Below are 24,601 nucleotides of genomic sequence, written 5' to 3' on the forward strand. Positions count from 1 at the left end.
TGCAGTGAATAGTCACTGACAACAAACGTGAGAAGGATTTTACAAGCAGAGATCCTGTATTGCTACACGGTTACCGGTTAAATCACCTAATTCCACTAACGTTACTTAAATACCACAATGTAATAATACCTACCATTAAAGTTTGTAGGGCAGCAGACAACGTTATCAGGTTACTGTTTACAAATCCTGTTATTAACACAGGCGAGTTTGAAGCAAATTGTGGAATTTTAAATTTCACTTTTGTTTTACAATTGGAGACTCTGTGCTACTGGTTTGCGGTGCATCTTCAAATGACAGATATGATGTGATGTGCACAAGAGGCACTAGAGATCGATTTAGATCAATTTCTATACACTGACCAACTTTTTATTTTGTGATGGTGTCGGTGTAAACTTTTTTTTTTTTTTGATGCAAATGAGCCATGCCAATTAATGTAGACTTCCGCATGCTTTCTACATTTCTATTTACATGCTGAGATGATGCTGTGGCTTAAAGTCCCCACCCTCTCAACCATGATTCGTGGATTTCAATGTCAACAGATTTCAGGTCAACACCCCCTCCACACATAATTTGGATAAGTTGCTACCAGACCCTTGATATTATATTATCAAGGGTCTGAGAGCGAGACTATGAATAGACCAACCCAACTCAATTAAAAGATTGGAGTGAGGTGGTTCCTCTTTCTACTCCCAAATCAGATCTGGTCCTTTACGATGACCATCCCTCCCCAGGCAAGAAAACAAAGGTTACTGCATTGTTAAAAGATCTGATGTATTCTGACAAAAATACACTAACCTCATTGACAACCACACTGGGACTCCTTCAGGAGTGCTTGTACGTACCTGACCATATCATTTTCCTGAACGGTGAAGTGCCCCAGCAGCTTATAGGTGCTCAGGTGGAAGGGTGGGGGTGTATGTGTGATTGGAGTAAGTAAAACTACGTTGACTTTAAAAAACCCACCTGTTAACACCAAAGTGCTGTGGTAGCACAGTGAGAATCACTGAACAAAATATTTAATTCATGCGCTGACTCAGTTAGAAAACTGAGCTTCTTCCTGGTATGTGAATGTACCGTATTGCCTGTTGTACGAGTGCACACTGCATTTCCCTAATGCAGAGCTCTTGGGGCTCTGCGCGGCCTAAAGAGCGTATAATGTAATTCTCCTACGCACTGCACATTGCAAAAAGCAAACAAACCAACAACTACAGCTCTTTGTGCTCCCAAGCACCTAAAAAAGAGATAGTTCAGGAAGAGCTGGAGATGGGAGTAAGGGAAGAGTTACATAGGAGATTCATGCCAACGCAACACAACGTTTTTTGAATGTTTTTCGGCTGTAGTGAAGATTTGCTCTAAATTCTGGCATCAATATCGGTCTTTTCCACTCACTGTGTGATCGTTGGCTTCGAGGAGACTTGGATTATGCTTCAAGTGGTGTATGGAGTAATTTTATGGATATTTTCTGTACTTTTTCTGTTCTTTTCGGAACTCTAAAGATAGATCCCTAACAAGGTCAGTTGTTTTGGAGAACACTGCTATGAAGATGTGCTCGGAAGCTCCACATTTTTTTTAATGTACTAACAAACTAACCAAGAGTTTCAACTGACATAGGGGTGAGTAGATAATGACTGAAGACAAGTTAACACATCTAACTTGCAAAATTACTTTTTTCAGTTTTCAAAAGTTTTCAATTTTCAAAGTGAAGGTAAGCACTAACCAGCATGGCGAACTGTTTAGCAAAGTACACACTGTCAAGAATAATGTCTCACCATCAGTATTGTAACCTGGGAGAACAAACTTGGAGAAATACCAATACTAGAATGTGTCACTGCTTGTGATAATTATAGACTGCCAATCAACCAGTTTCATTTCTGTACATTTCTCATTTACTGTGTAATGTGGTTTAGGTTTGTATTGGTGTTCACAGCATGTTCATAAGCCTTACCTGTTTTGTCCCCGCCCAGTGAAAACCCTGGACTGGTAGTAAGGGAAAAAACAGACTGAACTTTGACAAGACGTTTTTTGGTAATGCAGTATTCATTCCGTCTCACACTTAGGATGCATTTCTTAAGTCCCCAAAGGTAACAACAGAACACAAAATTGCAACTGTTAATGCAGTGTTGCTGTACCACTGTGGAATTGTATAAGGTACTTACACTGTGGTCTTGTTACCAAACTTTGCTGACCAAAGTTGACCTAGTTTCAGGTTGTGCCTGATGTTCCTGCTACAAGGCCATTCGTCTCCAAACGTCAATTGTTGCGTCAGCTATCAGGCATATGGAGACTTGCAGGAGCCATGTCTTGTCATTTTATCTGTCATGTACATAATGACCACTACATAAATCACAGGTCTCCCTCAGTTCGAGGAACAGACTAACACTGGATGTGTTCATGTTGTTCCTCTCCAATGATGCATCATTAAATGTCTATCATCAGATCGACTCCTGTCTGTCCCTGTGCTCCAGTATCAATATCACCATACAACACCACAAACATATAAAACCAGTTACATGAGAATATACTTTATTATATTCTAATTGGGTGTACAACAATGTTAGCTAACTATAGCTTATTGTATCTGTATGTAATTCAAAGTTTTTATTGTCAATGGGACATGAGTAGCATGCTGTTGCTTAGATTTGGCTAACATTAATAGCTGATTTAAGCTATAGGTTATAGAGTTGAGACGTGAAGACATCGCTGTGGCTATTTCCAGGTTCCGGAAGCAAAAAACCCATTCATTTTTTTCGCATACACATATATGACACGTCATTCGGAGTGTTTTAAAAGTTGAATGACCTGAAATGCTACGGAATTACCCATTAGCTCAAATGAATAGCATCTGTATCTAAAAAAATGGCATCGATGGAAAAAAGGCTAGGGTACAAGGATGTGTACATATGCGTGTTAGGAGGTAAGGAACTAATCCCAGAGAGAACTGTGCCATCGAAGTCCCCCAATTACAGAGCTCGCAACGTCGTCTTGCCATGTGGGACAAAGTATAAAGTATATCTAGACAGGCCCAGTGGGAGAAAAACAAATTCGTGGACGGGCATTAAATTTTCTCGGGGGGGCACAATGATTTTTCAACGTAACATAAGAAAAATCATAATAGAACGCCATTAGTTTACACTTTTTGAACGATATTTCACTAACAAAGTTTATTAATTTAATTCTTTGTCAGTTCACAGATTGTTTTGTGGCAAGCAAATATCTCGTTTAAATAGATTTATTTCTTTGCATAAGCAAAACGCCTCTTGTTAATAAGGGTTTCTCTGCAAATTTGCAATGTTTATATTTTTTATAATGCGCATTGATTTATTTACTACTGCTGCACGTCTCCCGTCCAAATGGACCAATTTGCTTTACCATGCTAAAATACAACGACACTAATATATAACTTGTAGCCTACTATATTGTAGGCTATATTATGTATTTTAACCCCCTCAGGTCAACGATGTCGGACTTGTTGCGTATACGACATACTTTATTAATATGTCTGGAACGCTGCATTAGAGAGACTTAATTTTTTTTGCCCAGAAGCTAACCATTGAGGGATCTGGTGCGATCGTATCCCTTCCAGAAGCTTTGTAATCCAGCCTTGAACTGCAGTGTCTTTTTGGAGACTTTGTAAAATAAATCCATAATGATAAATCCAACACTGAATGTCTTCTGTGATTATTTATCCATTTTTCCGTGTTGAAAACAGTTATTGTTGTTGTTAGCCGTCCACTAGTCTAGCAATTCCACGATGCCTTGGGTTGAGTCTGTTGACCAATCAGAGGCTGTGTTCCTGACTTGTCGACCAATCAGAGGATGTGTTTCTGATTGTGTAGCAGCTCTGATCTCAAACGCATGCGCAATGGAATAATATGAGATTGACCGCATCCTCCTATCTATATTATCAGGGCAGCACCCGAAATAATGAGTAGAATAGCGTAAATGTAATAAATATAAATATAAATGTAAATATAAAGTATAAATGCTCAGAAATCTTGTGTGTTTTATTTTAGTACCTTCTAGGCTTCAATTTTGGGGGGGCACAAAAGCCCATTTGGACAGGCATTGCCCCCCAATGCCCCCCCGTGCCGCCGGCGCTGTATCTAGAGCTAGTCATACAAGATAGACCATGTTATAACCATGGACTGTAAAGGGTTACAACGTTAAGACAAGAAGAACATGGTCCACTGTTTTGTACCCGGTTGCAACTATCGGTCAGGAGTGCACAATAGTGGGGGTGTCCTGGTGGCTTAGTGGTCTAAGGCGGCGCATACCGTGTGGCTGCGACATCCTGGGTTCGGGTCCGGCACAGGACCTTTGTCACGTCATCCCCCTCTCTCTCTCTCTCTCCAAATCTTTCCTGTCTATCTCTACTGTAAAACTATCACAATAAAGGCAAAAGCAAAAAAAAAAAAAAAAAGGAGTGCACAATTGCACTTCATTCTACTTCTTTCCATCGTCTCAGTCGACGAGAGCAGGCACTCATTAGGTACGTTTAATCAACGACTTATCAAAGCAGGTATCAGAGAACTGCTGGCTAGCTCGCTGGTGCGCAGCTGTCATCTCTACAGCAACATGATGCTATACTGACCGTTTCTTTACATTCTGCAAAAAACATGAATACGTTCTACAATTCTATGTCTGTGTGCTTACTAAATTGGAGTTGCAAGTTTGTTGTGCTATCATCAGAGTAACGGCCTATAAGGGTCATGGATATTGTAGTGTTTGGTGCCGTTTGAAACACAGAAGCAAAAGAAACAAGCACAGATCTCGTACAGACCCACGGCGTGTGTGTTTCCAATCGATGCACTGAAGCACTGCGATGCGGTTCAATGACCTAATTCCACTAACGCTACTTAAATGCCATAAGATGACATCACCTAGTTTGTAGGGCAGCGAAGACGAGATACTGTCTACAAATCCCCGTTACTAACTGTGGAATGTTAAGTTTCACTTTTGTTTTCACACATGGAGACTCTGTGGATTGAGTTCAATGCTGCTGGTCTGCTGTCTGTACATCTCCACATGACAGACATGACGTGATGCGCACATCAGGCATTAGAGATTGATTTAGATTAATTTCTGCACTGACCAACTTTTGATTTTGTGCCTCTGTATGGGAAACACTAGCCTGGTAAGACCATCCTGATCACGTGACCTCACATTCTGTTTCGCTCCACGGATCACTCTGGACTTCCAGCCGCCCACATCGATTTCAGTGGGTGGGAGTAACCCTAACCCTTGACAGACAAACTCCTTCAGCCAATCAGCGAATCCAAATTCAAATCCGGATCAGTCGGAAGAACAGCGAAAACATCTTTTCCGCCGAGAAACTCCGCTAGTGCATACTCTTGTTCTTGTTTAATTGTTGTTATTGAGTCTATTTCTGCAATAACTGCACTTATGGCTGTGTTTACTCTACTAACGTTAACGTTAACGCTCGTTGCTTCGGGAGACGCCATTACTGTTTTGCCAGCGGCGGCCTGTATTTCACGTCATCAACTACGATGCAGTCCCTGATTGGCCCGGTTACGTCATCAACTACGACGCAGTCCCTGATTGGCCCGGTTACATTGTAATTGTAAAAGAAATCGACGTGGGTGGCGGGAAGTCCAGACTGATCCGTGGAGCGAAACAGAATGTGAGGTCACGTGATCAGGATGGTCTTACCAGGCTAGGGAAACACTGCATCTCACAGTCAAAGATGCCCTCTAGAGGCCATCTGACGAAGCGCATCATCTCACTAAGCGTTACCTGACTGACTGCCTGACTGCCTGACCAGAATTTGCCTCATGATGCTCTCGGCTGCGGCGTGGGAAAAACAGTGTGGTGGCTGGAGAATCTGCATCAAAAGCGCTTCTAGAACCAAACGTCTCAACTCTATATCATGTAGTTTATAGCTAAAAGGTGGCCTGAGCTTGTGTTTTTCCCCAATTTCTTTCACACTTTTACATGTCAGTATGGTTTATTGATGTTTGCAGAAATACGTCAGAAAGACCAGATAAAAGTTATCATCAGTTTGGGGTCATCTTTCCAGGCTTTGTCTGAGTATTGTACTAAATCATAGTGCAGTTAGAGAAGGATGCAATATGCATTTTTACACAGAAGATGGGAGACATGGAACTGCCTATTTCAAAGTTAACTTTAGTCTTTTACTCATATATTTCTTTATGTACTCATTCTCAGCTGTCAAGATATCATGTATACTAAGCAACGCTCTGAGCCAAAATTTCCAGTTTATGGCAGAAGAGCACTATTTTATTTCTGTGATACTGCTGTCTTTTGCAGCATATTTAACATGTTTCTTTATTGTTTAGCCTAGAGTGGCAATGAAACATTAATTGAGCATGTTGGCATTGGAAATTGTATTGAAAATGTAACAAAATTGCAACTGCAATAAATGTATTGTTATATTTGATCAGGGATCAGTCACATGTATTAATACTAATAAACATTTATCAATCCAATTTATCTTTTATGCAGAGGTTTTGGTTGTGTGAGCATACAGCAGCAAAAGAGGAAGTTTTCACCAACTCTGGGCAAACAAGCATAATTTTATGTAACCCAGGTTACAGGAAATGGATATCTCAAGGGATGTGGGTAATAAACAGAATGTTAGGAAATGCTTTGTCAGTGAACTTAGATGCCTTTCTCTGTTTAAACTAATTTTGGTATTTGTATTAGAAGCAGGTCACAATATATCACTGTGACTACTTTGACTACTGGGGAAAAGGGACAACAGTCACCGTAACTTCTGGTAAGTAATAATGAAAAGATTTTGACAAGAAAACTCAATATTATTCCAATTTATATTTGATTTAATGTCCACATATTGCACATTTTCCGTCAACTGGGTTGCAATCTACAGCAAACAACTGTAGACGGAGATGGAGATGAGAGCAAATCTTAGAAATATAGTGTATTGTATAGCTTTGATTAGATGATTCAAATATAAAAATATTTTTGCACTGAAGTACTATTCAAACCAATCACTGTGACTACTATGGCTACTTTGACTACTGGGGTAAAGGGACAACGGTGACTGTTACAACAGGTAAAAGGAGCTTTATTTTGTTTTAATATTTAAACTGTAATAATTTCATTATTTAATAGTAGAGTATTTGGACCTAAGTGGTGTCAATCAACGGCATCTTTTAGGTGCTCGTTTTTGTATGTTGCATATGTCAGAATTTTACACTGTGTTACAATGCTTTTGACTACTGGGGGAAAGGCACAATGGTTACAGTTTCATCCGGTAAGTTATCAGATTTTTTTCCAATTGTATAGATTTAAATTTAAAAACATCAATAACATGTTTTTGTAGAAGATTCAATTGTGACATCGGGTACTTCAATGAGATGTAGAACATGTTGAAATAGGTCTAAACAGGAGGACAAGAGCCAACATAACTGATTTATCTGTTATAATCACTGGAATCGGTTTAAAGTTTGGAGGTAAAAGTCGTGTGTCATTTCATCTTCCAAACTGGTAAAAGCCAAAGAAAATGTATTTGTAAGATGGTAGAATGCCATGAAATCCCCACCACCAAAAATGTAGGTCTGTGGGTATAGGTTTTTGTATGCAGTAGATATTAATTTGTTAGACTGTGACTACGGTTTTGACTACTGGGGAAAAGGCACCATGGTCACCGTCTCCTCAGGTATGTAACATTATCATTTCTAATTCTTATCGCATCAGTAGATATTTTATTACTTTCAGGTAGTCACAACTGTTGGCTTGTGATAAATCAACTAACAGTAATTTGTAATCTGTCAAATAATCTGTCCAAAGTGAGAAGTAGAGTTGACTTCATTCAGTTGGAATATAGGTCTATCGGTAGATATAGTATATGTTAGTTTGATTTTAACTTTCAATTTGCCTGATCAAACTGTATGATGTGAGATAATAGGGGTGATAGTTTTTGTGAGCAGTGTGAATTGATTCTCATAACTGTGACTACTGGGCTTTTGACTACTGGGGAAAAGGCACTATGGTAACTGTGTCATCAGGTAAGAGTTTAAACCATTTGTACCATTTAAAATCTACATTAGGTTATGGTTCAGACTGTACAATGTTATGTTTTTGTAACAGAAGATAAGTTAGAATTTCTCAGCTTGTCAAGTGTGAGTTAAAATATCCGTTATTCAAATGTAAAGTGTAAAAAGCAAAACAAAAAAAAAAAGATAAAGAAAAATGTTCTCAGTAGGACAAGATATTATGTAGAAAATTGTAATTTATGGCGATTTTGTTGAAGTGGATATTATATTATAAAGCTGTTAATTAAATGCAAAGGTATAGACTTGCTGTACCTATGCTTACATACTAGCTATTGAGTAGATTTAGCCTTTTTATACTAACCAGTAAGTAGATTTAGCACTGTGCTACGGTGCTTTTGACTACTGGGGCAAGGGAACAGCAGTAACTGTTTCATCAGGTAAGAATACTCAACTTAAATAATCAGTGAATCAGTGAAACAAAAGTAATAGGTTTTCATAATAATTTAATGTCCGTACTGTTCCGTATCTGTCATGGACGCTATTAGCAAAGCTGACGGGTGTTTATTTAATTCAAACCTTCCACCAATTTCAAATATTGTCTGTGGTTATTTTAAGAATACTGTTGAATCTCTGAATTGAATTTACCTACAATATATTGACTGATAACCAAAAACTAGCACAAATAATATAATTGAGGGAGGTTAATATGTTCCTTTCCTCAACTACCAACCTCCAAATAAATGGGATAGTTTAACATTAAGCTGCAATTGGCTTCTCTTTGTTATCTCCAGTGTATAAGAGGACTGTCTTTTATGTGGAATTACATTTTTATTTCAATATCTTGATGATACACTTTGTTTCCCTCTCTCAGCCACATCAACTCGCCCCTCAGTGTTTCCTCTGGCACAATGTGGTTCTGGGACTGGAGACATGCTCACTCTCGGCTGCCTCGCCACCGGCTTCACTCCTGCCTCAGTGACCTTCGCTTGGGCCGATGCCAATGGAGCTGCCCTGACCGACTTTGTTCAGTACCCTGCAGTTGAGAGAAACAACTTGTATACAGGAGTCAGCCAGACCCGTGTCAGGAGAGCAGACTGGGACGGAAAGAAACATTTTACTTGTAATGTGACACATGTGGCAGGAGACAAACATGTCATCTTCGTAAAACAAGGTAAGATTCATATAAAATATTATATGTATTTATTTAATCAAACTAATTTACTTGTTTAGTATATTGGTTTGCAAATCTATGCAGCATAGAAATGTCTGTATTTTTATTCACAGCGATTTCAAGTAAGCTAAATCAGTCCTAATAATATATATATTTTCATTTTTATTCGTAAAGTGTATAACAGTTTTATTTTTCTAAAAAAAAGGTTGATTATACAAAACTGTACTAACAGCAATATTGAAAACTGGGCTAATGTCGGACAAATTTGGTCAATTGCTATAGAGTAGAATACAGTGACAAATACAGAGCATTTTCATATAATGTTTTAGATTTTGAAACACTGCAGTGTACCTCACCAAAGAAATTTAATCCCAGAAATGTAATCGCTAAATTGGTTTTGTAAATTCTGCTTACAGATGTTAGATGCAGGGAATTTGCCACACCTCAGGGTTTAGTGAATTGATGCCCCTGAGGAACCAAGTGTAATTTTAAGTGATGTCTTAGTTTAGTTATACATGCATGTATTGCACAGAAAAGGAAGCAATAACTGAAGTGCTTTAGAAATAACTAAAACGTTTCCTGACTAGTTCATTGTAAGACATTAAAATAGCAGCAAATTGGACACAAAGGACAGCATAATAATTCTAATATATTGTCAGTGCGATTACTACAAAATCAAATATCCTTACATATGTATGAATATTGTACTGTTAAAAATCATAATGTGCTGAGTGAGCAGGTGTACAGTAAGGTGGATTTTGCAGAATGGAGAGGCTGAAGCTTGCCCATGCAAACTGAGTTGTTGGCTCAGTCAATTTTATTTCCTCCTCATCTCTGTCCTCTGCACTCTGCTTATACAGATTATGGCAATATGTTCTGCTTCCTTTCATATACTTTCATAATCCATGTTGTTTCCTTTCCATGTCTGCCTGCACTTTCACTCTATTTCAATGAACATTCACTGTTCAAAAAATGTTCAGTCAAAGGCTGGTTTGAACCTGCATGTTAACTTGCCTGTACAGTCAGTGTATATGCAGAAGCAAGCATTAAATCTCTACTCATTAAATTGTTTGTCATTTACAATGGCAAGCTGTTTTTCCTTTTGACAATCACTGTACACTTGACTAACAAGTGCTAATCTGAGGCGTGTACTCCATATGTGCACATGCTAAAGTTCCATAAAGCTGTATAAAAAGTAACATGAATCTAGTTTTAATCTGAATTGTGGCACATTGTTCACCTCTGCTTCTGCATATATATCATTCCCTGCTTCTGCATACATATATTTGTGTATATGTTTGTTTTTCAGATGAGCCGCCTTCTAAGCCGCCAACTCAACTTAATGTGTTGGTCTCCTCTAATGAGGCCTCCTGTTTTGCCATTGATTTTTCACCACAAAATCATGAGATCAAATGGGAGAGAAATGGAGAGGAAATCAACGACAAAACATCTAAGATCATCAACACACCTTCTTTTGAAAGTGGAAAAAATGCCAACGGAACTTTGTTCAGTGCAGCAAGCTATCTCAAGGTAGAGGACAGTGGTTTTCCTGGGGACACTAACATATATACATGTGTGTTTAAGCAAGGTGACACAAATGTGAACGAAACTGTGATCGACTCAACATGTGAGTAAAATATTATTATTTTTGTAACTGTAATTGCAGTTCCAATGGTTTTGCAGCCATGACAGTTTAGTGAATGCTTTAATTCCTCTGTCAACAGGTCCCATATTACCAGACCCAATAGAAAAGATAGAGATCTTACCCCTCTCACTAGAGGAGATGTTTATCAACAAAAAAGCAGAACTTGTATGTCAAGTTGTTGCGATAAGTGGATCCATTGAGTCTGTTAAGTGGCAGGACCAACAGGGAAACAACATACTTGAGAACAAGAACAAGACTAAAATCTCTGCAGATAGGAGACGCTTCAGCATTGTGGCTGATGTCACGTATGAGGAGTGGAGGAAGGGGATACAATACTACTGTGTTGTTGAGCATCCAGATTTGTTGGTACCAAAGAAGAAGCTCTTTGAAAGGAAGAATGGTAAGCACATTTTCTTTATTGAGCAATTATGCATTAAAAGTCTTGAGTTTGAGTGCCTTTAACAAATTTCCATTCATGTGATCATTCAAGTTTATGAGATGTCTTTATGAATGTATTTTGTAGAATGTATTTTATAGAAGAAATGCAGAATAAGAGGTGTTATTATCTGTGGCAAGAGGGCCTAATTGTTCTCTCATGCTTGCAGGAGGAGCGCCTAAGCGTCCGTCAGTTTTTCTGCTGCCGCCAGTAGAACAAACTAGTAACGATACGGTGACCCTGACTTGCTATGTGAAAGACTTCTACCCGAAGGAGGTTGTGGTGTCTTGGCTTGTTGATGATATGGCAGTAGATTCCAAAATGTATGCGTTCAGTACCACAAACCATATAGAAAATAATGGATTCTACTCTGTTTATGGCCAGCTAACGTTCAGCCATGACCAGTGGAAAAGCAATGAAGCGGTGTATAGCTGTGTAGTTTACCATGAGTCTATGATGGACACAACTCGAGTCATTGTCCGGTCCGTGGTGGAGAGAACATGTGACAAACCCAACATGGTCAACCTCAACATGAACATCCCAAGTTGCAAGGCCTAGTAGATGTTGTGTTGTGTCGCTGTGTCTTATGCCCTGTTTGTTATGTTTGTTGCTTGTGATATGACATGCTGTTTGTCTTTTAAATGCAGATTCAAAATCAAAATAAAAAATGTACTTCATAACTCTGTTGATGCAGTTGATATCCCTATTTAACGAGCATTGAGTGCCACATGTTTAGTTGAAATACAAGTTTAAAAAAGGTTAACGGTCACAGTACCATAGGACAAAAAGTTGGGCATTCCAGACTGTGGTAACACAAGGTTGTAGATATCATTATATTTATGACTGAAAGTATAGTGATAACAATGTAACACTTTTTCTACAGTAAAATGTCATTCACTTCAAAACACACCACACCGATCACTGACTGTAAGAATACAAAATGCCCCTAAAAATATCAACAAAATCATATTTGTTCATTTTTATGTGTAGTTGGTGCATTAGCATTGTTCCTGTGCCTTGTCTGTGTGTGCTTGTGTTCAATCTACTGGGTCTTGCTCTTCCCACAAAAGAGTCTGTTTCAGATCTAACTCAGCTGCTGTGATCTCTCAAATTATCATTGCACATTAAGGATTTACTATACCAATTCACAAGCCAAGCCACATGCATGCCACAGCATAACATGGGGTCTTTCAAAAGCAATTCAGGATCATTGTAACGGCTAGTGTTGCCACCATTTTACAAAAGATGAGCTTAATATCAAAAAGGATTTAATTAATAATAATAATAATAATGATAATAATAATAATAATAATGATAATAATAATAATATCCAATACTATACCCAATAGATGATAACTGTGCCAATGAATATCTAGAGGTAAAGCTGTCTAGCCACTTCTTACCATAAAATATTGATTGAAGGATTCATAGAGAATCATCATTGATACTTATAAAGGGTGTTGTGTCTTTTGCAAGCCTGAGTGTTATTCTCAATGACTGCCAGGTGCATAGAAGAACACAGCAGAAAAACACCCACACACCATTTTAAGCTCCATGTCAAGGTCTCAGACCAAAACATGTTGTGTTTAATCATTTAATTATTTCATTTCAAAGGTAAGACAGTTTGTGGGTGTACACAGTGTGTCAGAAGCAACTACCAAGTATCAAGCTTCTACCAAAGCTGTTTCCATAGCATCACAACATCATTCTCATACCAAAACTGTCTTGTTAGCAGATCTATAGGGTCATAAGAGATTGTGTAGTCTTTATAGGACAGTCCCAATGAAACATTTCAATTTCCAGTCCAGTAGAGAACCATAGGTGTGACTGCCAATGTAACACCACTTTCATCTCTATATGCAGTTTGTGAGTGTGAGGTTCCGTTTCTGACTGACAACCAATGCGGTCATGCCATGGAGACAGACCAAGATAGCATGGACAACACAGCCCTTACCTTCATCATCCTCTTCCTCATCACTCTGCTGTACAGCATTGGAACCACTGCTATCAAGGTAGTAATGGTTTTAAAAGTTAGGGTTCCATGCAGCATAGGTATAATGTGTTTCATTTTCATTTAACTCTGTATACTCCAAAACAATTAGACTGGATAACTGGATAAAGAAAAGCTTTGTTTAATTATTATTCAAACAACAATGATGTTAGACAATGATGACCATAAGGTCATTAAAGGGTAGCTGCAATTGAAGTAATATCAGTAACTTTACTTGAATTATTGGTTATAAAACATTAGAAGTCATCCTATGCTCATCATGAGAATGTTATAATTCCATCATAACTGCATCAGAACATGTCATTATGCCTTATGAATATAGTTTGACTCACAGAACTTGAATGGATAGAAAGGACACTTCCATCATGGTCATCATGGTATCATGATGATCATAATGTTCTTTGGTTACCTAACATGGCTTCCATGGAATTTTGATAATGTTATCATGTAAATGAACATTGTCCCATGTGTGGACAGAACATGAGACTCAGAAGGTTAGAATGTTCATCACTATTGCCACTGGAATGTTAATCCAAATAATATTGGCTTTCTGAGTCTCATGCACCAAATCAACAGCGACTTCCATGACATTATCAAACATGCTATGGCAGACATTTTAAGTGCATAATGTCTGTGTGTAAGTGTACCGGCCAAATGGCCATTCAGGAGTGTAGACTTGAATGGGAATGACCATTCCATACATTCAAATTATATGTTTTGACTTGGTTATATGACCGTTATAAGTAATGTATTTACCACTGACACCTACCACTAAATGGACCTACACTGACACCACCTCAATCTTTTTCACATCTCTTTTTTCTTGCCTAGTCATTTTATATTCAACTGTAATTTGAACAAAGCTAATTCTCCATTGGACCTTCATGATGGCACCAACCATCGTTGCTTACAGATTTGTGACACAACTGCACCAAAAGCCCTACCATCAATGTTATATGCATTTCTTTGGTATCATTCAAAAGATTTTTTTTTTCCTTTGCCAATTGAGCTAATAGAATTTCTCAAATCAACACAGCAAATGTTGGAATTAATTGAAACCTGATCCAAAACTTTGTCTGGTACAGTATATTATATCATGCAACAATTATTTTACAACTCATTGAAAAATGAATAATGATGTAGTTGATTTCACTTTACTTTCGATGATGTGATGTTTCCATTACAACACTTACAAGAATTCCACACCTCCTAATACATTTGATGTCTTACAAACAAAATAAATATATCGGTTTCAGTGGTAAATACATTACTCATAACTCATAATCTGGTCCTACCAAATTAATAATGAATTATAGTGTATTGTGACATTTTCTGATGCCATTGTGATGTAATTTTAATGAACTTATGAGGTGATGATATGTTGCAAAAAATAAATATAGAGGTCCCAGTAGTAAATATATTACTTACTATGTTCCTCATTCCCACCTCGTACCAGATTCATGATTTATTATAGTGTATTATGACATTTTCTAATGCAGCTGTGATGTAATTGTAATGTGCTTATGATGCACATATGACTAATACTGCATTATAACCAACAATTTAAGAAATGTATTAATGAAATGTCATAAGTAGTAGTAGTGATTTGATTGTTTTTGATATAATAGTGCTGATACTTTTTTTTTCTTCTGTTTTTCTTCTTTTCAGGTCAAATGAAAAAAAAAAGTGATGACCTGTCTGTTTAAAAACATATTCTCATATTTTCACATATTAATCCTTACTGTATTCATAGTGTCCTGTAACTATTCACTATTGCATTTTTTCTCATTTTAATTATATAGAGTTATGTCCTTGTTGAAAATAAACATTTAACTGAAAATAACCATTTAAGCAATTGTGTTTGATCCGCAAACTTTTTTCTCTCTTCCACTAGTGAGATAGTTATTTTATTTGTATTTTATTTTTATTTATTTAATTATTTCCAGTTTTACTTTTAAATGATCTATAAATATCACTCAACAGTACATAATGTTTATTTTTTTTTAAATGTTTTACTTTTGTTTGGATATTTGACTGTATTACCTGCATCAGTTTTGTTCATCAGCTCTCCAGCACCTGGAATCAACAGACCGTGTTCAAGTCAATATGCAAATACAAAGATATTACAATGTGGTGGTAATAATAGACCAGAGAACTAAAACTTTGAGAAGTCATGAGAAGTCATGTAACAAAATCGGGTAGATAACTCGTATGTAAACAGTTGTGAGATATTTAAATTGTCAGTACATTTCCCTTACTGGCGTGACCAGACTTCACACCTGGTGTCTGTGATGCACCGTTGCTCAGTGTCATGTTTCACTTCTGTATTTCGGGTGCTTTTTTGGGACCTGGGTGTTACTCAATGCTTCCGCTTGCTGCCTGCCCTGATCGCTCTGCCCTGTCCTGCTGCAACATCTGTGCAACAGACCTCCAGCTCCATCTCCACCTGACTTTAAGCACCAGCCAGTGTAAAAGTACAACTCTGCCATCTAGCCAAAGTACAAGGATATTACACTTAGGATTGAGACTGTAGAGATGGTTAGTTGACCAAAATCTAAAGGTATGTATAACTTGCTTAGAGATCAAAACCAGCTCAGGATTTTGAAAATGTACACAATCCATCAAACGTTTAGACTGAACTGACTGTTAAAAAAATAAACTGTGCTCTGTCTCAGTGCAGAGGGTCGTACCTCCAAACATCACACTCTACCCTGTCTGGGAAGGCGAGTTCGGGGCCTCACCAGTCAGACTCATCTGCACCCTAAGTGGCTTTTTTCCAGACCAGCTGAGTGTGGAGTGGCAAATGGACAACCAGGCTCTAAACACCGTGCCAATCCAAAAGAAGCTGCAAAGTGTGGATGGAGTGGAGAAAACCTTCAGTCTGAGCAGTCAGATTGAGCTGGATATGAACAAGTGGGCAAACGGCTCAAATTTTACATGCAAGTCCAGCCACAACAAAGTTGAATTCACAAGATCAATCAGTATTTGTGCAAGTAAGTTTGGCTTCCTTTGTCTAACAGCACACTATGAAATTGTTGCATCACCTACACACATATATTCATATTGCAATTTTTCTTTGTTCTTTGTCTAAAGGCAAAATGAAAAGCAAAATGATTAGTGACGTATCCCTGTGGTTTCTGATAGAATGTGTTCAACATATTAAGTTGCTCTGTATTTACCAACAAAACTTACACAGTGAAAAGGAAAGGAAGTCAACAGCGAAATACTAGTACATTGACGAGTTTGTCCAACATTTGTTAGTTGTTATTTAGTAATCTTTGGTTTTATAGATTAACATGTTTTGGCCAAACACCTTTTTTCTGGCAGTTCATTCAAGCTCACCTCCTTCCATTCTTCTGGAGATCCCCAGCTTCAAGACAGTAATGATGGCACAGACTAAGGTCACAGCAACATGTTTGGTCCACACTGTCTATGCTGCCAAGGTGACCTGGCTGATGGATAAGCAAGTACCAAACAGTGACACAGTGAACGAGGTCAGAAACACAACTCCTATCATAAGCAACCTAACAGTTCCTCCAAGTGACTGGAGGAAAATCAACCACATAACATGTAAAGCTGAACATCGCTGCTTCTCATCCACTGAGGAGACTGTGAGTGTTACAGGTAAGAGAGATATACAAAATGAAAATCAGGTGTCATGTGACAATTGAAGACCTGAAAACAAAAAGAAATGCTGCATCATTTCCTGTGTGTGTCGTCCAGGGCCTGCAGCTGCAGCTCCATCAATGCAGATCAGGAGATCTCTCCCAGATTTGCTGAAGGGAGAGAGTGCTGTGCTGGAGTGCGACATCACACAACTCTCCTCCAGTGACCTCTACGTCACATTTCAGGCCAACAATGTTGACATCTCTGACAAACAGTATGTTGATCTTCCTAAAGCCCAAGGCTTCCAATCAATCACTAGACGCTTCTCTGTCCCTTCAAGTCACTGGAGTAAAGACAACACTTTCACCTGCAAAGTGACCCAAGGCTTCTCCAACAGTTGGCAGTCAAACCCAACTGGGAATATTTTTGGTGGGTGGCCAACTATTCTTCTCTCCCTCAATAATATTTAGTCTGTTGTTGTCAATTCCCTTTTTATCACTCTCTTTTAGTTATGATTTAACTATATATTTTTTTCTGGTTGGATATTTAGGCGACCCATCAATGGAGCTCCTTCTAGCTCCCAGTGAAGAATCAGGACCACAGAAACTCATATGCTCTGGATTGGGCTTAAACCCTCAAATTAAATGGCTTTCTGGGTCTCAGCATAGATCTACATCAACTAATGACATCAGGATGGGTGCAGATGGACGTGTGGCAGTAACCAGTCATCTGAACGTCCCTCAAACAGAGTGGAAAACCGGGACGGTCTTTACTTGTGAAGTGTCTGACAAGTCTTTACACAAAACACTCAGAAAAAACATCAGCCTCTGTTCAGGTAAAATGAAAACATAACAAGAGTAACAACCTAAACCAACTGCGAAATAAGAAAAAAATGCCCCCACTTTTCCCAGTCAAACAGGTTATTCAGATTGAACTGAAAGTTTAATGTCAAATATGGCCTTAATATATTGTAACAAACAGCTTAAATCAATGTGAGTAAAGTAATTTATTCAGGATTGTCTCTGGTGTCATAATTTAAGACATTCTTTTTCCTTGTACTTTCCGTTGTCAGCTCATTCAAGCTCACCTCCTTCCATTCTTCTGGAGATCCCCAGCTTCAAGACAGTAATGATGGCAGAGTCTAAGGTCACAGCAACATGTTTGGTCCGCACTGTCTATGATGCCAAGGTGACCTGGCTGATGGATAAGCAAGTACCAAACAGTGACACAGTGAACGAGGTCAGAAACACAACTCATATCATCAGCAACCTAACAGTTCCTCCAAGTGACTGGAGGAAAATCAACCACATAACATGTAGAGCTGAACATCGCTGCTTCTCATCCACTGAGGAGACTGTGAGTGTTACAGGTAAGAGAGATATACAAAATGAAAATCAGGTGTCATGTGACAATTGAAGACCTGAAAACAAAAAGAAATGCTGCATCATTTCCTGTGTGTGTCGTCCAGGGCCTGCAGCTGCAGCTCCATCAATGCAGATCAGGAGATCTCTCCCAGATTTGCTGAAGGGAGAGAGTGCTGTGCTGGAGTGCGACATCACACAACTCTCCTCCAGTGACCTCTACGTCACATTTCAGGCCAAAAATGTTGACATCTCTGACAATCAGTATGTTGATCTTCCTGAAGCCCAAGGCTTCCAATCAATCACTAGACGCTTCTCTGTCCCTTCAAGTCACTGGAGTAAAGACAACACTTTCACCTGCAAAGTGACCCAAGGCTTCTCCAACAGTTGGCAGTCAAACCCAACTGGGAATATTTTTGGTGGGTGGCCAACTATTCTTCTCTCCCTCAATAATATTTAGTCTGTTGTTGTCAATTCCCTTTTTATCACTCTCTTTTAGTTATGATTTAACCATATATGTTTTTTTGTGGTGGGATATTTAGGCGACCCATCAATGGAGCTCCTTCTAGACCCCAGTGAAGAATCAGGACAACAGAAACTCATATGCTCTGGATTGGGCGTTAACCCTCAAATTAAATGGCTTTCTGGGTCTCAGCATAGATCTGCATCAACTAATGACATCAGAATGGGTGCAGATGGACGTGTGTCAGTAACCAGTCATCTGAACGTCCCTCAAACAGAGTGGAAAACTGGGGCGGTCTTTACTTGTGAAGTGTCTGACAAGTCTTTACACAAAACAGTCAGAAAGAACATCAGCCTCTGTTCAGGTAAAATTCAACAAAAATGAAAGAAACAATTTCAGCCACCTGCAAAATAAGAAAATTATTTCACATTTTACACAATTTATGAAACATCCATTAATAACATGAGACCATATTTTACGAATAGTCCTTTTAGTTTGAGGTGGAGTACATCAAAATGTTTATTCCTGGAACCTTCAGCTGTTTTTTTTTCAGACACTGTAAAGGGAAAAAACTTAAACACCATTTCCTGTATTTTTCAGTGACTCCAGCATCATCTCAGACAGTTGGTGTTCATGTTCAGGGCCCACCTCCCCAGGAGCTGCACAAAGATGGATTGGTGACTATCACCTGTCTTCTGGTTGGTCCAAATCTTGAGGATTTCTCCATCACCTGGAAAGTGGGTGGCACCACATCTTCTCTGAATGTGCTCACAGAAGCACCACTGAGTCACAGCAATGGGACAGACACTATGCAGAGCTTCCTGAATGTATCAGCAAAGGCTTGGCATGCATATACACAAGTGTCTTGTGAGGGAAAGCACCGATGTTCCAGCCAGGGCTACAAGGAGCATATAAGCAAATGCAAAGGTAGCATCACACATGACAATCATAAACTTGACTCCTTTGTGATTGCTTAATACTGATTCAGAATTTCTGGCAAGTTCAATATAAGAAGGCGAGATTGCATCACAAATTAATAATAATGCTCTCCATGGTAAAAGGAATGCTTTTGCCTACTGTGATAAAATGATTGAATTGAAAAAGCCAAAATACAAACCCTTGTTAACTGTTCCCCTCTTTTTGTGTTTCTCAAGACCTAAATCCACCAACTGTGAAGATAATACAGCCAACCGACTCTGAACTGTCAGGGTCAAACATCATCACACTTGTTTGCCTAGTCTCTGGGTTCTCCCCGTCTAACATCATAGTGTACTGGGAGAAGGATGGCCACAGGCTGCCATTATCTCACTATACCAACAGCCCTGCTTGGAAATACACAGGCAGCAACACTTATTCAATGAGCAGCAGATTGAACACGTCCCAAACTGAGCGGGACCAGGAATCCACCTATTCTTGTGTCGTCGAACACGAGTCATCTGAAAAGCCACTCAAACGCACCATAGAGGATGTGTTTGGTAAGCAGAGAATCAATATCTTGTCCATCTTGGTGTTGTCCATCACATGTTAGAGTGATATTACCTTCTAAAATTGTACAAAAGTATATGTAGATCAAGACTGTGAATGAATGGATAGGTACTCTCTCTTATCTGCGACCTCCCTCCAAAACAATGCTTGTTTCCTGCCAGAATTATCTGAGTTGTTTTTCTGTATTTTGTTAAATCACAACAACGCCATATCTGCAAATGATACAGATAACTCTTCATGCAGTTTTGCCAGTACATTAAGCATCTGGTCATATTCATAATAATTGTACATATGTAATATATCAAGATGACTTGTAGCAGACGTGGGTGATATACTATTTGCTCTATTTGTTACCAATTGTTTCTACTGAGTTCGATAACTGTGAACAAAGCCTACATCATTTGTATTTTTCAATCATCACTTTGCTCAAATAACTCCCCCACTATCACTCTTTAATAATTAATCACTTATTGTTGAAAGTCGGCCACCACTGTATCAGCCTGCTGACATGTTGATAAAAAAATAATCTCCAATATGCCTAGTTGATATTTCACCATTATTCCTTCTCCATGACCTACCTCAGTACCAATTCATAACAACATGTGTGACTATATTCCCCAGCCTCAGTGACCCCCTCCCAACCTGCAGCCACCTTGCTGCAGGGTGCTGGTGAGCTTGTGTGCCTGGTGTATGGCTTCAGCCCTGCATCCATCAACATCACCTGGCTTCATGATGACGCCCCACACCTGTTGGACTACAACACCAGTGAACCCCACAGAGGCCCAAAGGGGAAATTCAGCATCCAAAGCCGACTTCGTCTGTCCCCAGTCGACTGGCTACCTGGGGCGGTCTACACCTGCAGGGTGATGCACGCAACCATCACCTTGGCCCTGAATATATCCAAACCAGGTGCCAGTTTGATGATAATAATAATAAACTATATTTACATAGCACTTTTCAAAAAACAGAGTTTACAAAGTGCTTTACAGAGAGTGAGAGAAACAAAACATAGAACAAACAATAAGGGTAACAACAATTGCATGAAGGCCGGTGTGTAAAAGTGTGTCTTGAGAAATGATTTTAAAGAAGACACTGACTTTGTTACACCAATTTCCTCGGGCAGACTGTTCCACAGTGTAGGGGCTCTAATGCCCGATAACCTTTTGTTTTCAGTTTGTTTTCTTGCATATTAAAGACTGAGACAGTCAGAAAGCTCCTGTGCAAATTAATGGACCAGGGCCATAAAGATGGCAGCCTCCTGGATTAATCATCGTTTTGCACTGTTGGATGAGTATTGTTATACACCTGCTCCATTCACTGGCATGTTATGCTTTATGCATCACACCTTTGTCACTCAATGTGATAAGTCTATAAGTCTGAAATGTTGCATAAATAATAATTCATAATGGAAGAGACTGCATGGATTAGTTTGTTACTTTCTACCTTTTAGCAGTCTTACAAAGATGTGGACATCCTTTTTGGCTTGTAGTGTCATCATTTCAATGTTGATAATAGTCAACTCACAAATCTCATTTCAATCCGTTTCATAGAGATCATGGAGGAAGGCTGTTTCATTGATGAGAACAATCATGATGTTATCAATCAAGACTTGGGCGAGGGGAACTGGTACATGACTTTCACCTTCCTCCTGCTTTTCCTCGTCTCCATCCTCTATAGCATCTTGATGACCCTCATTAAGGTGAGAATATGGAATTTGGAATGTTTAAGTTGGTTTTGCAGCAAATACAATGTTTGTGTGATGTCCTGTATGATGTCCCGCTCTCTCTCAGACACACACACATACAGTATATACAGTATATCTCTCTCCCTCATTGATATTTTAGTATATCTTTCTATTTTATATATGCGTACATTAAAAGTGTTGCATTTGTCTTAACCTTGTGCACATGACTTAAACAAAAGTGGCAGCAGATGACAGATACCTGACAGATTTCCTATTTTTCCTTTCAGACTAAATGATGAAGACCCCAGGATCCTATCCTATTTTATGACCTGCATGTGGATTTTTATGTTTGAAGCCATATAACTAGTTTGGTTAATTCATGTTCATTATGTTTGCATATTTCATTTACTGTATTCTATATTATTTGTTTATACTATAATCATTTCTCTTCAGACTATGTTGGTAGTCTAACATTGGATGGAAAAATAAAATGTCAGATTTTGAGAGTAAAGTCTGTCATACTTTCACCTCATTGATTAAAATGAAACTACGGATTACACAACCTTGCAAGTCAATTATTTTTAAAGTGCTTCATATGAAGCATTATTTACTCTGGAGCGGCACATTCTAGCATCAGTTGTAGTCTTACTGATCCCCTGTATTACTGACATCGTCCACAAGAGGGAGACATGGCTCTGCAATTAGCAGAAGTTATGAATGTGGGAAATTTAGAGATGGAGTTCAGCCAAAGTGCTGTAATTGTGGGGTGCCCGCAGTGTGGCTTACTGGGGTCCAGCATAAGAAGGTGCAAAATAAAATTTCAGCTTTTATATTCTATATGTAGACACATTCTAATAAGAGATGTGTAAAACTTCCCAACACTCAGATAAAGAGTTAAAGAGAGTTAAAACCAAATCTGGCATCGAATGGTAAAAAAGCATGCTACTGAAATTGCCAATTGGCTTTGGTGCCGGGTGATGTCACCACCTTTTGTACACTAGAAGGTGACATCACCTGGCACCAAAGATCAGCTAATGTCAGAGAATGAGGGAGATGTGAAGGAAACACAAAGTGTTGAGGAGGAAATAAGATGAGACCGATAAAGAGGTGTGATTCTCAATTTAGAGAATCTCTCAACAGGGCGTCTACAGCACAGAAATTCTTGAGGTCATGTTCAGAGTGGTCACCAAGCTAGCCCTGTCATGGCCGGACCTCTTCCTCCTCCCACATCCATGCTTCCTGGTCTCATCTGACAGCAACAGCTTCACCTCAGAGGCCCCTTCCCCTCTGTCCTGACATTAAAGCTGAACTGAGATGTTCTTGGGGAAAGCCAAGTGTATAATATCTTAGTATATGAGCCGGTACATATTTCTGAACAGCAAATAATGCACATTTATCACATTTGTATTATTTGTTGTATTTTCTGCAATGCTCTTTATTTGTTCTATAATTATAGATTTTGTCCTATTCTAAAATGTCCTATAAAAGGACAAAAGGAGAGACAGACAAACATCCCAACATGAACCTTCACTTTGCCTCTCTCAAATTCCCCACTCCAACTTCTACAGTTTTCAATCAGGGAAACTTCAAATTGCTGAAATTTAACATAAAAATTACTTCATCCAGCATGTTGAGCAAAATTTTGAGGTAATTTTCATCTCAGGAACATTATACTGCATACATATAGATATATGATGAGAAAGCAAAAATCAGTTCGGGGACAGAGCAATATTTTTTGGCACACCAGTATGTCTAGGAGGATTTCTATTTTCCAAAGTTTCAAATTTACCAGTCAAAAACCAGGAAGTCCTAGCTAGCCAATGGGATTCACCTGTCAAAAGTGGTGGTGTAGCCTCCAAGGTGATGCCTGAGTATGGTCAGATGTTGCACAGAACTATGCTTTTCTATTGTTTCTATGTATTGCTGTTCTGATTGTGTACTAATGAAAAAGCCTTAAATGTCTATGACCTCTATTAGATTTTTCTCTGTTTTATGACTCATGCAAAGTTACTTCTATGTATGTATTTGGTTTTTTTTTGTTTTTTTTATTAATAAGATATAAATCCAACTTGTCCTCCGATGGACTGAAAGGTGTCCAGGGTGTCGACCTACCTTCTGCCCAATGCATGCTGGGATAGGCGCCAGCCCCTGCAACCCTGAAATGCATAAATTCACCTTATGTACATTATTGTCCTTCAAGATGTCTAGAATAATTTTTTAGAATAATGGTCTAATATTTTCTTCTTCAGAGTAACATTACACTATCAGATCGGCTGTCATTTGTCACAAAATGTTTTATTGTATCAACTTGTTAATGTGGTGGAGAGCTTGTGCCAGCTGTGCCAGCTTGTGCCAGCTGATAAATAGAAGTCAAAAAGCTAGCGAAGACTGGCATCTAGTGGGGTAACCTGCAGTAGCATGTTGGAGTGCATGAAAAGATCAACTTTAACCTTATAAGTATCTGGGGAGGACGTGTGATGGGGGACACAAGACATGAAGATGTTGCTTTCATTTGCTGATAGTTTTACGGTGCTTTCTAGTTAAAGTCGGATTGTCATTACAAAGTCAATACAAAGAAAGAACTGTGTTGGAACACCACTACTACTGATAATAAGTATTCCTTCCTTCATTTTCTTTAATCTAATCTCTAATCCTTTTCAGGGTTGCAGGGGCCTGGAGCCTATAGCCCAGTATCTGCAGAAGACAGGGAAACCAGTCCATCACAGGACTAACACACATAGA

General features: G+C 38.8%; 1 protein-coding gene across 1 annotated transcript; it reads left to right on the forward strand.

Annotated features, from left to right (window-relative positions):
- Nucleotides 1-7,616: 7,616 nt before the first annotated feature.
- LOC139916479 (uncharacterized) lies at nucleotides 7,617-22,332 on the forward strand. The gene is made up of 14 exons (XM_071905371.2): nucleotides 7,617-7,660; nucleotides 8,869-9,168; nucleotides 15,936-16,253; nucleotides 16,588-16,884; nucleotides 16,984-17,295; nucleotides 17,417-17,701; nucleotides 17,939-18,235; nucleotides 18,335-18,646; nucleotides 18,770-19,054; nucleotides 19,291-19,617; nucleotides 19,845-20,165; nucleotides 20,797-21,084; nucleotides 21,726-21,874; nucleotides 22,147-22,332. The coding sequence occupies exons 1-14, from the start codon at nucleotides 7,642-7,644 to the stop codon at nucleotides 22,153-22,155; spliced, it is 3,519 nt and encodes a 1,172-aa protein (XP_071761472.2). The 5' UTR covers nucleotides 7,617-7,641; the 3' UTR covers nucleotides 22,156-22,332.
- Nucleotides 22,333-24,601: the final 2,269 nt, after the last annotated feature.

This window comes from Centroberyx gerrardi, chromosome 7 (assembly GCF_048128805.1).
Source record: "Centroberyx gerrardi isolate f3 chromosome 7, fCenGer3.hap1.cur.20231027, whole genome shotgun sequence".
Taxonomy (NCBI): Eukaryota; Metazoa; Chordata; class Actinopteri; order Beryciformes; family Berycidae; genus Centroberyx; species Centroberyx gerrardi.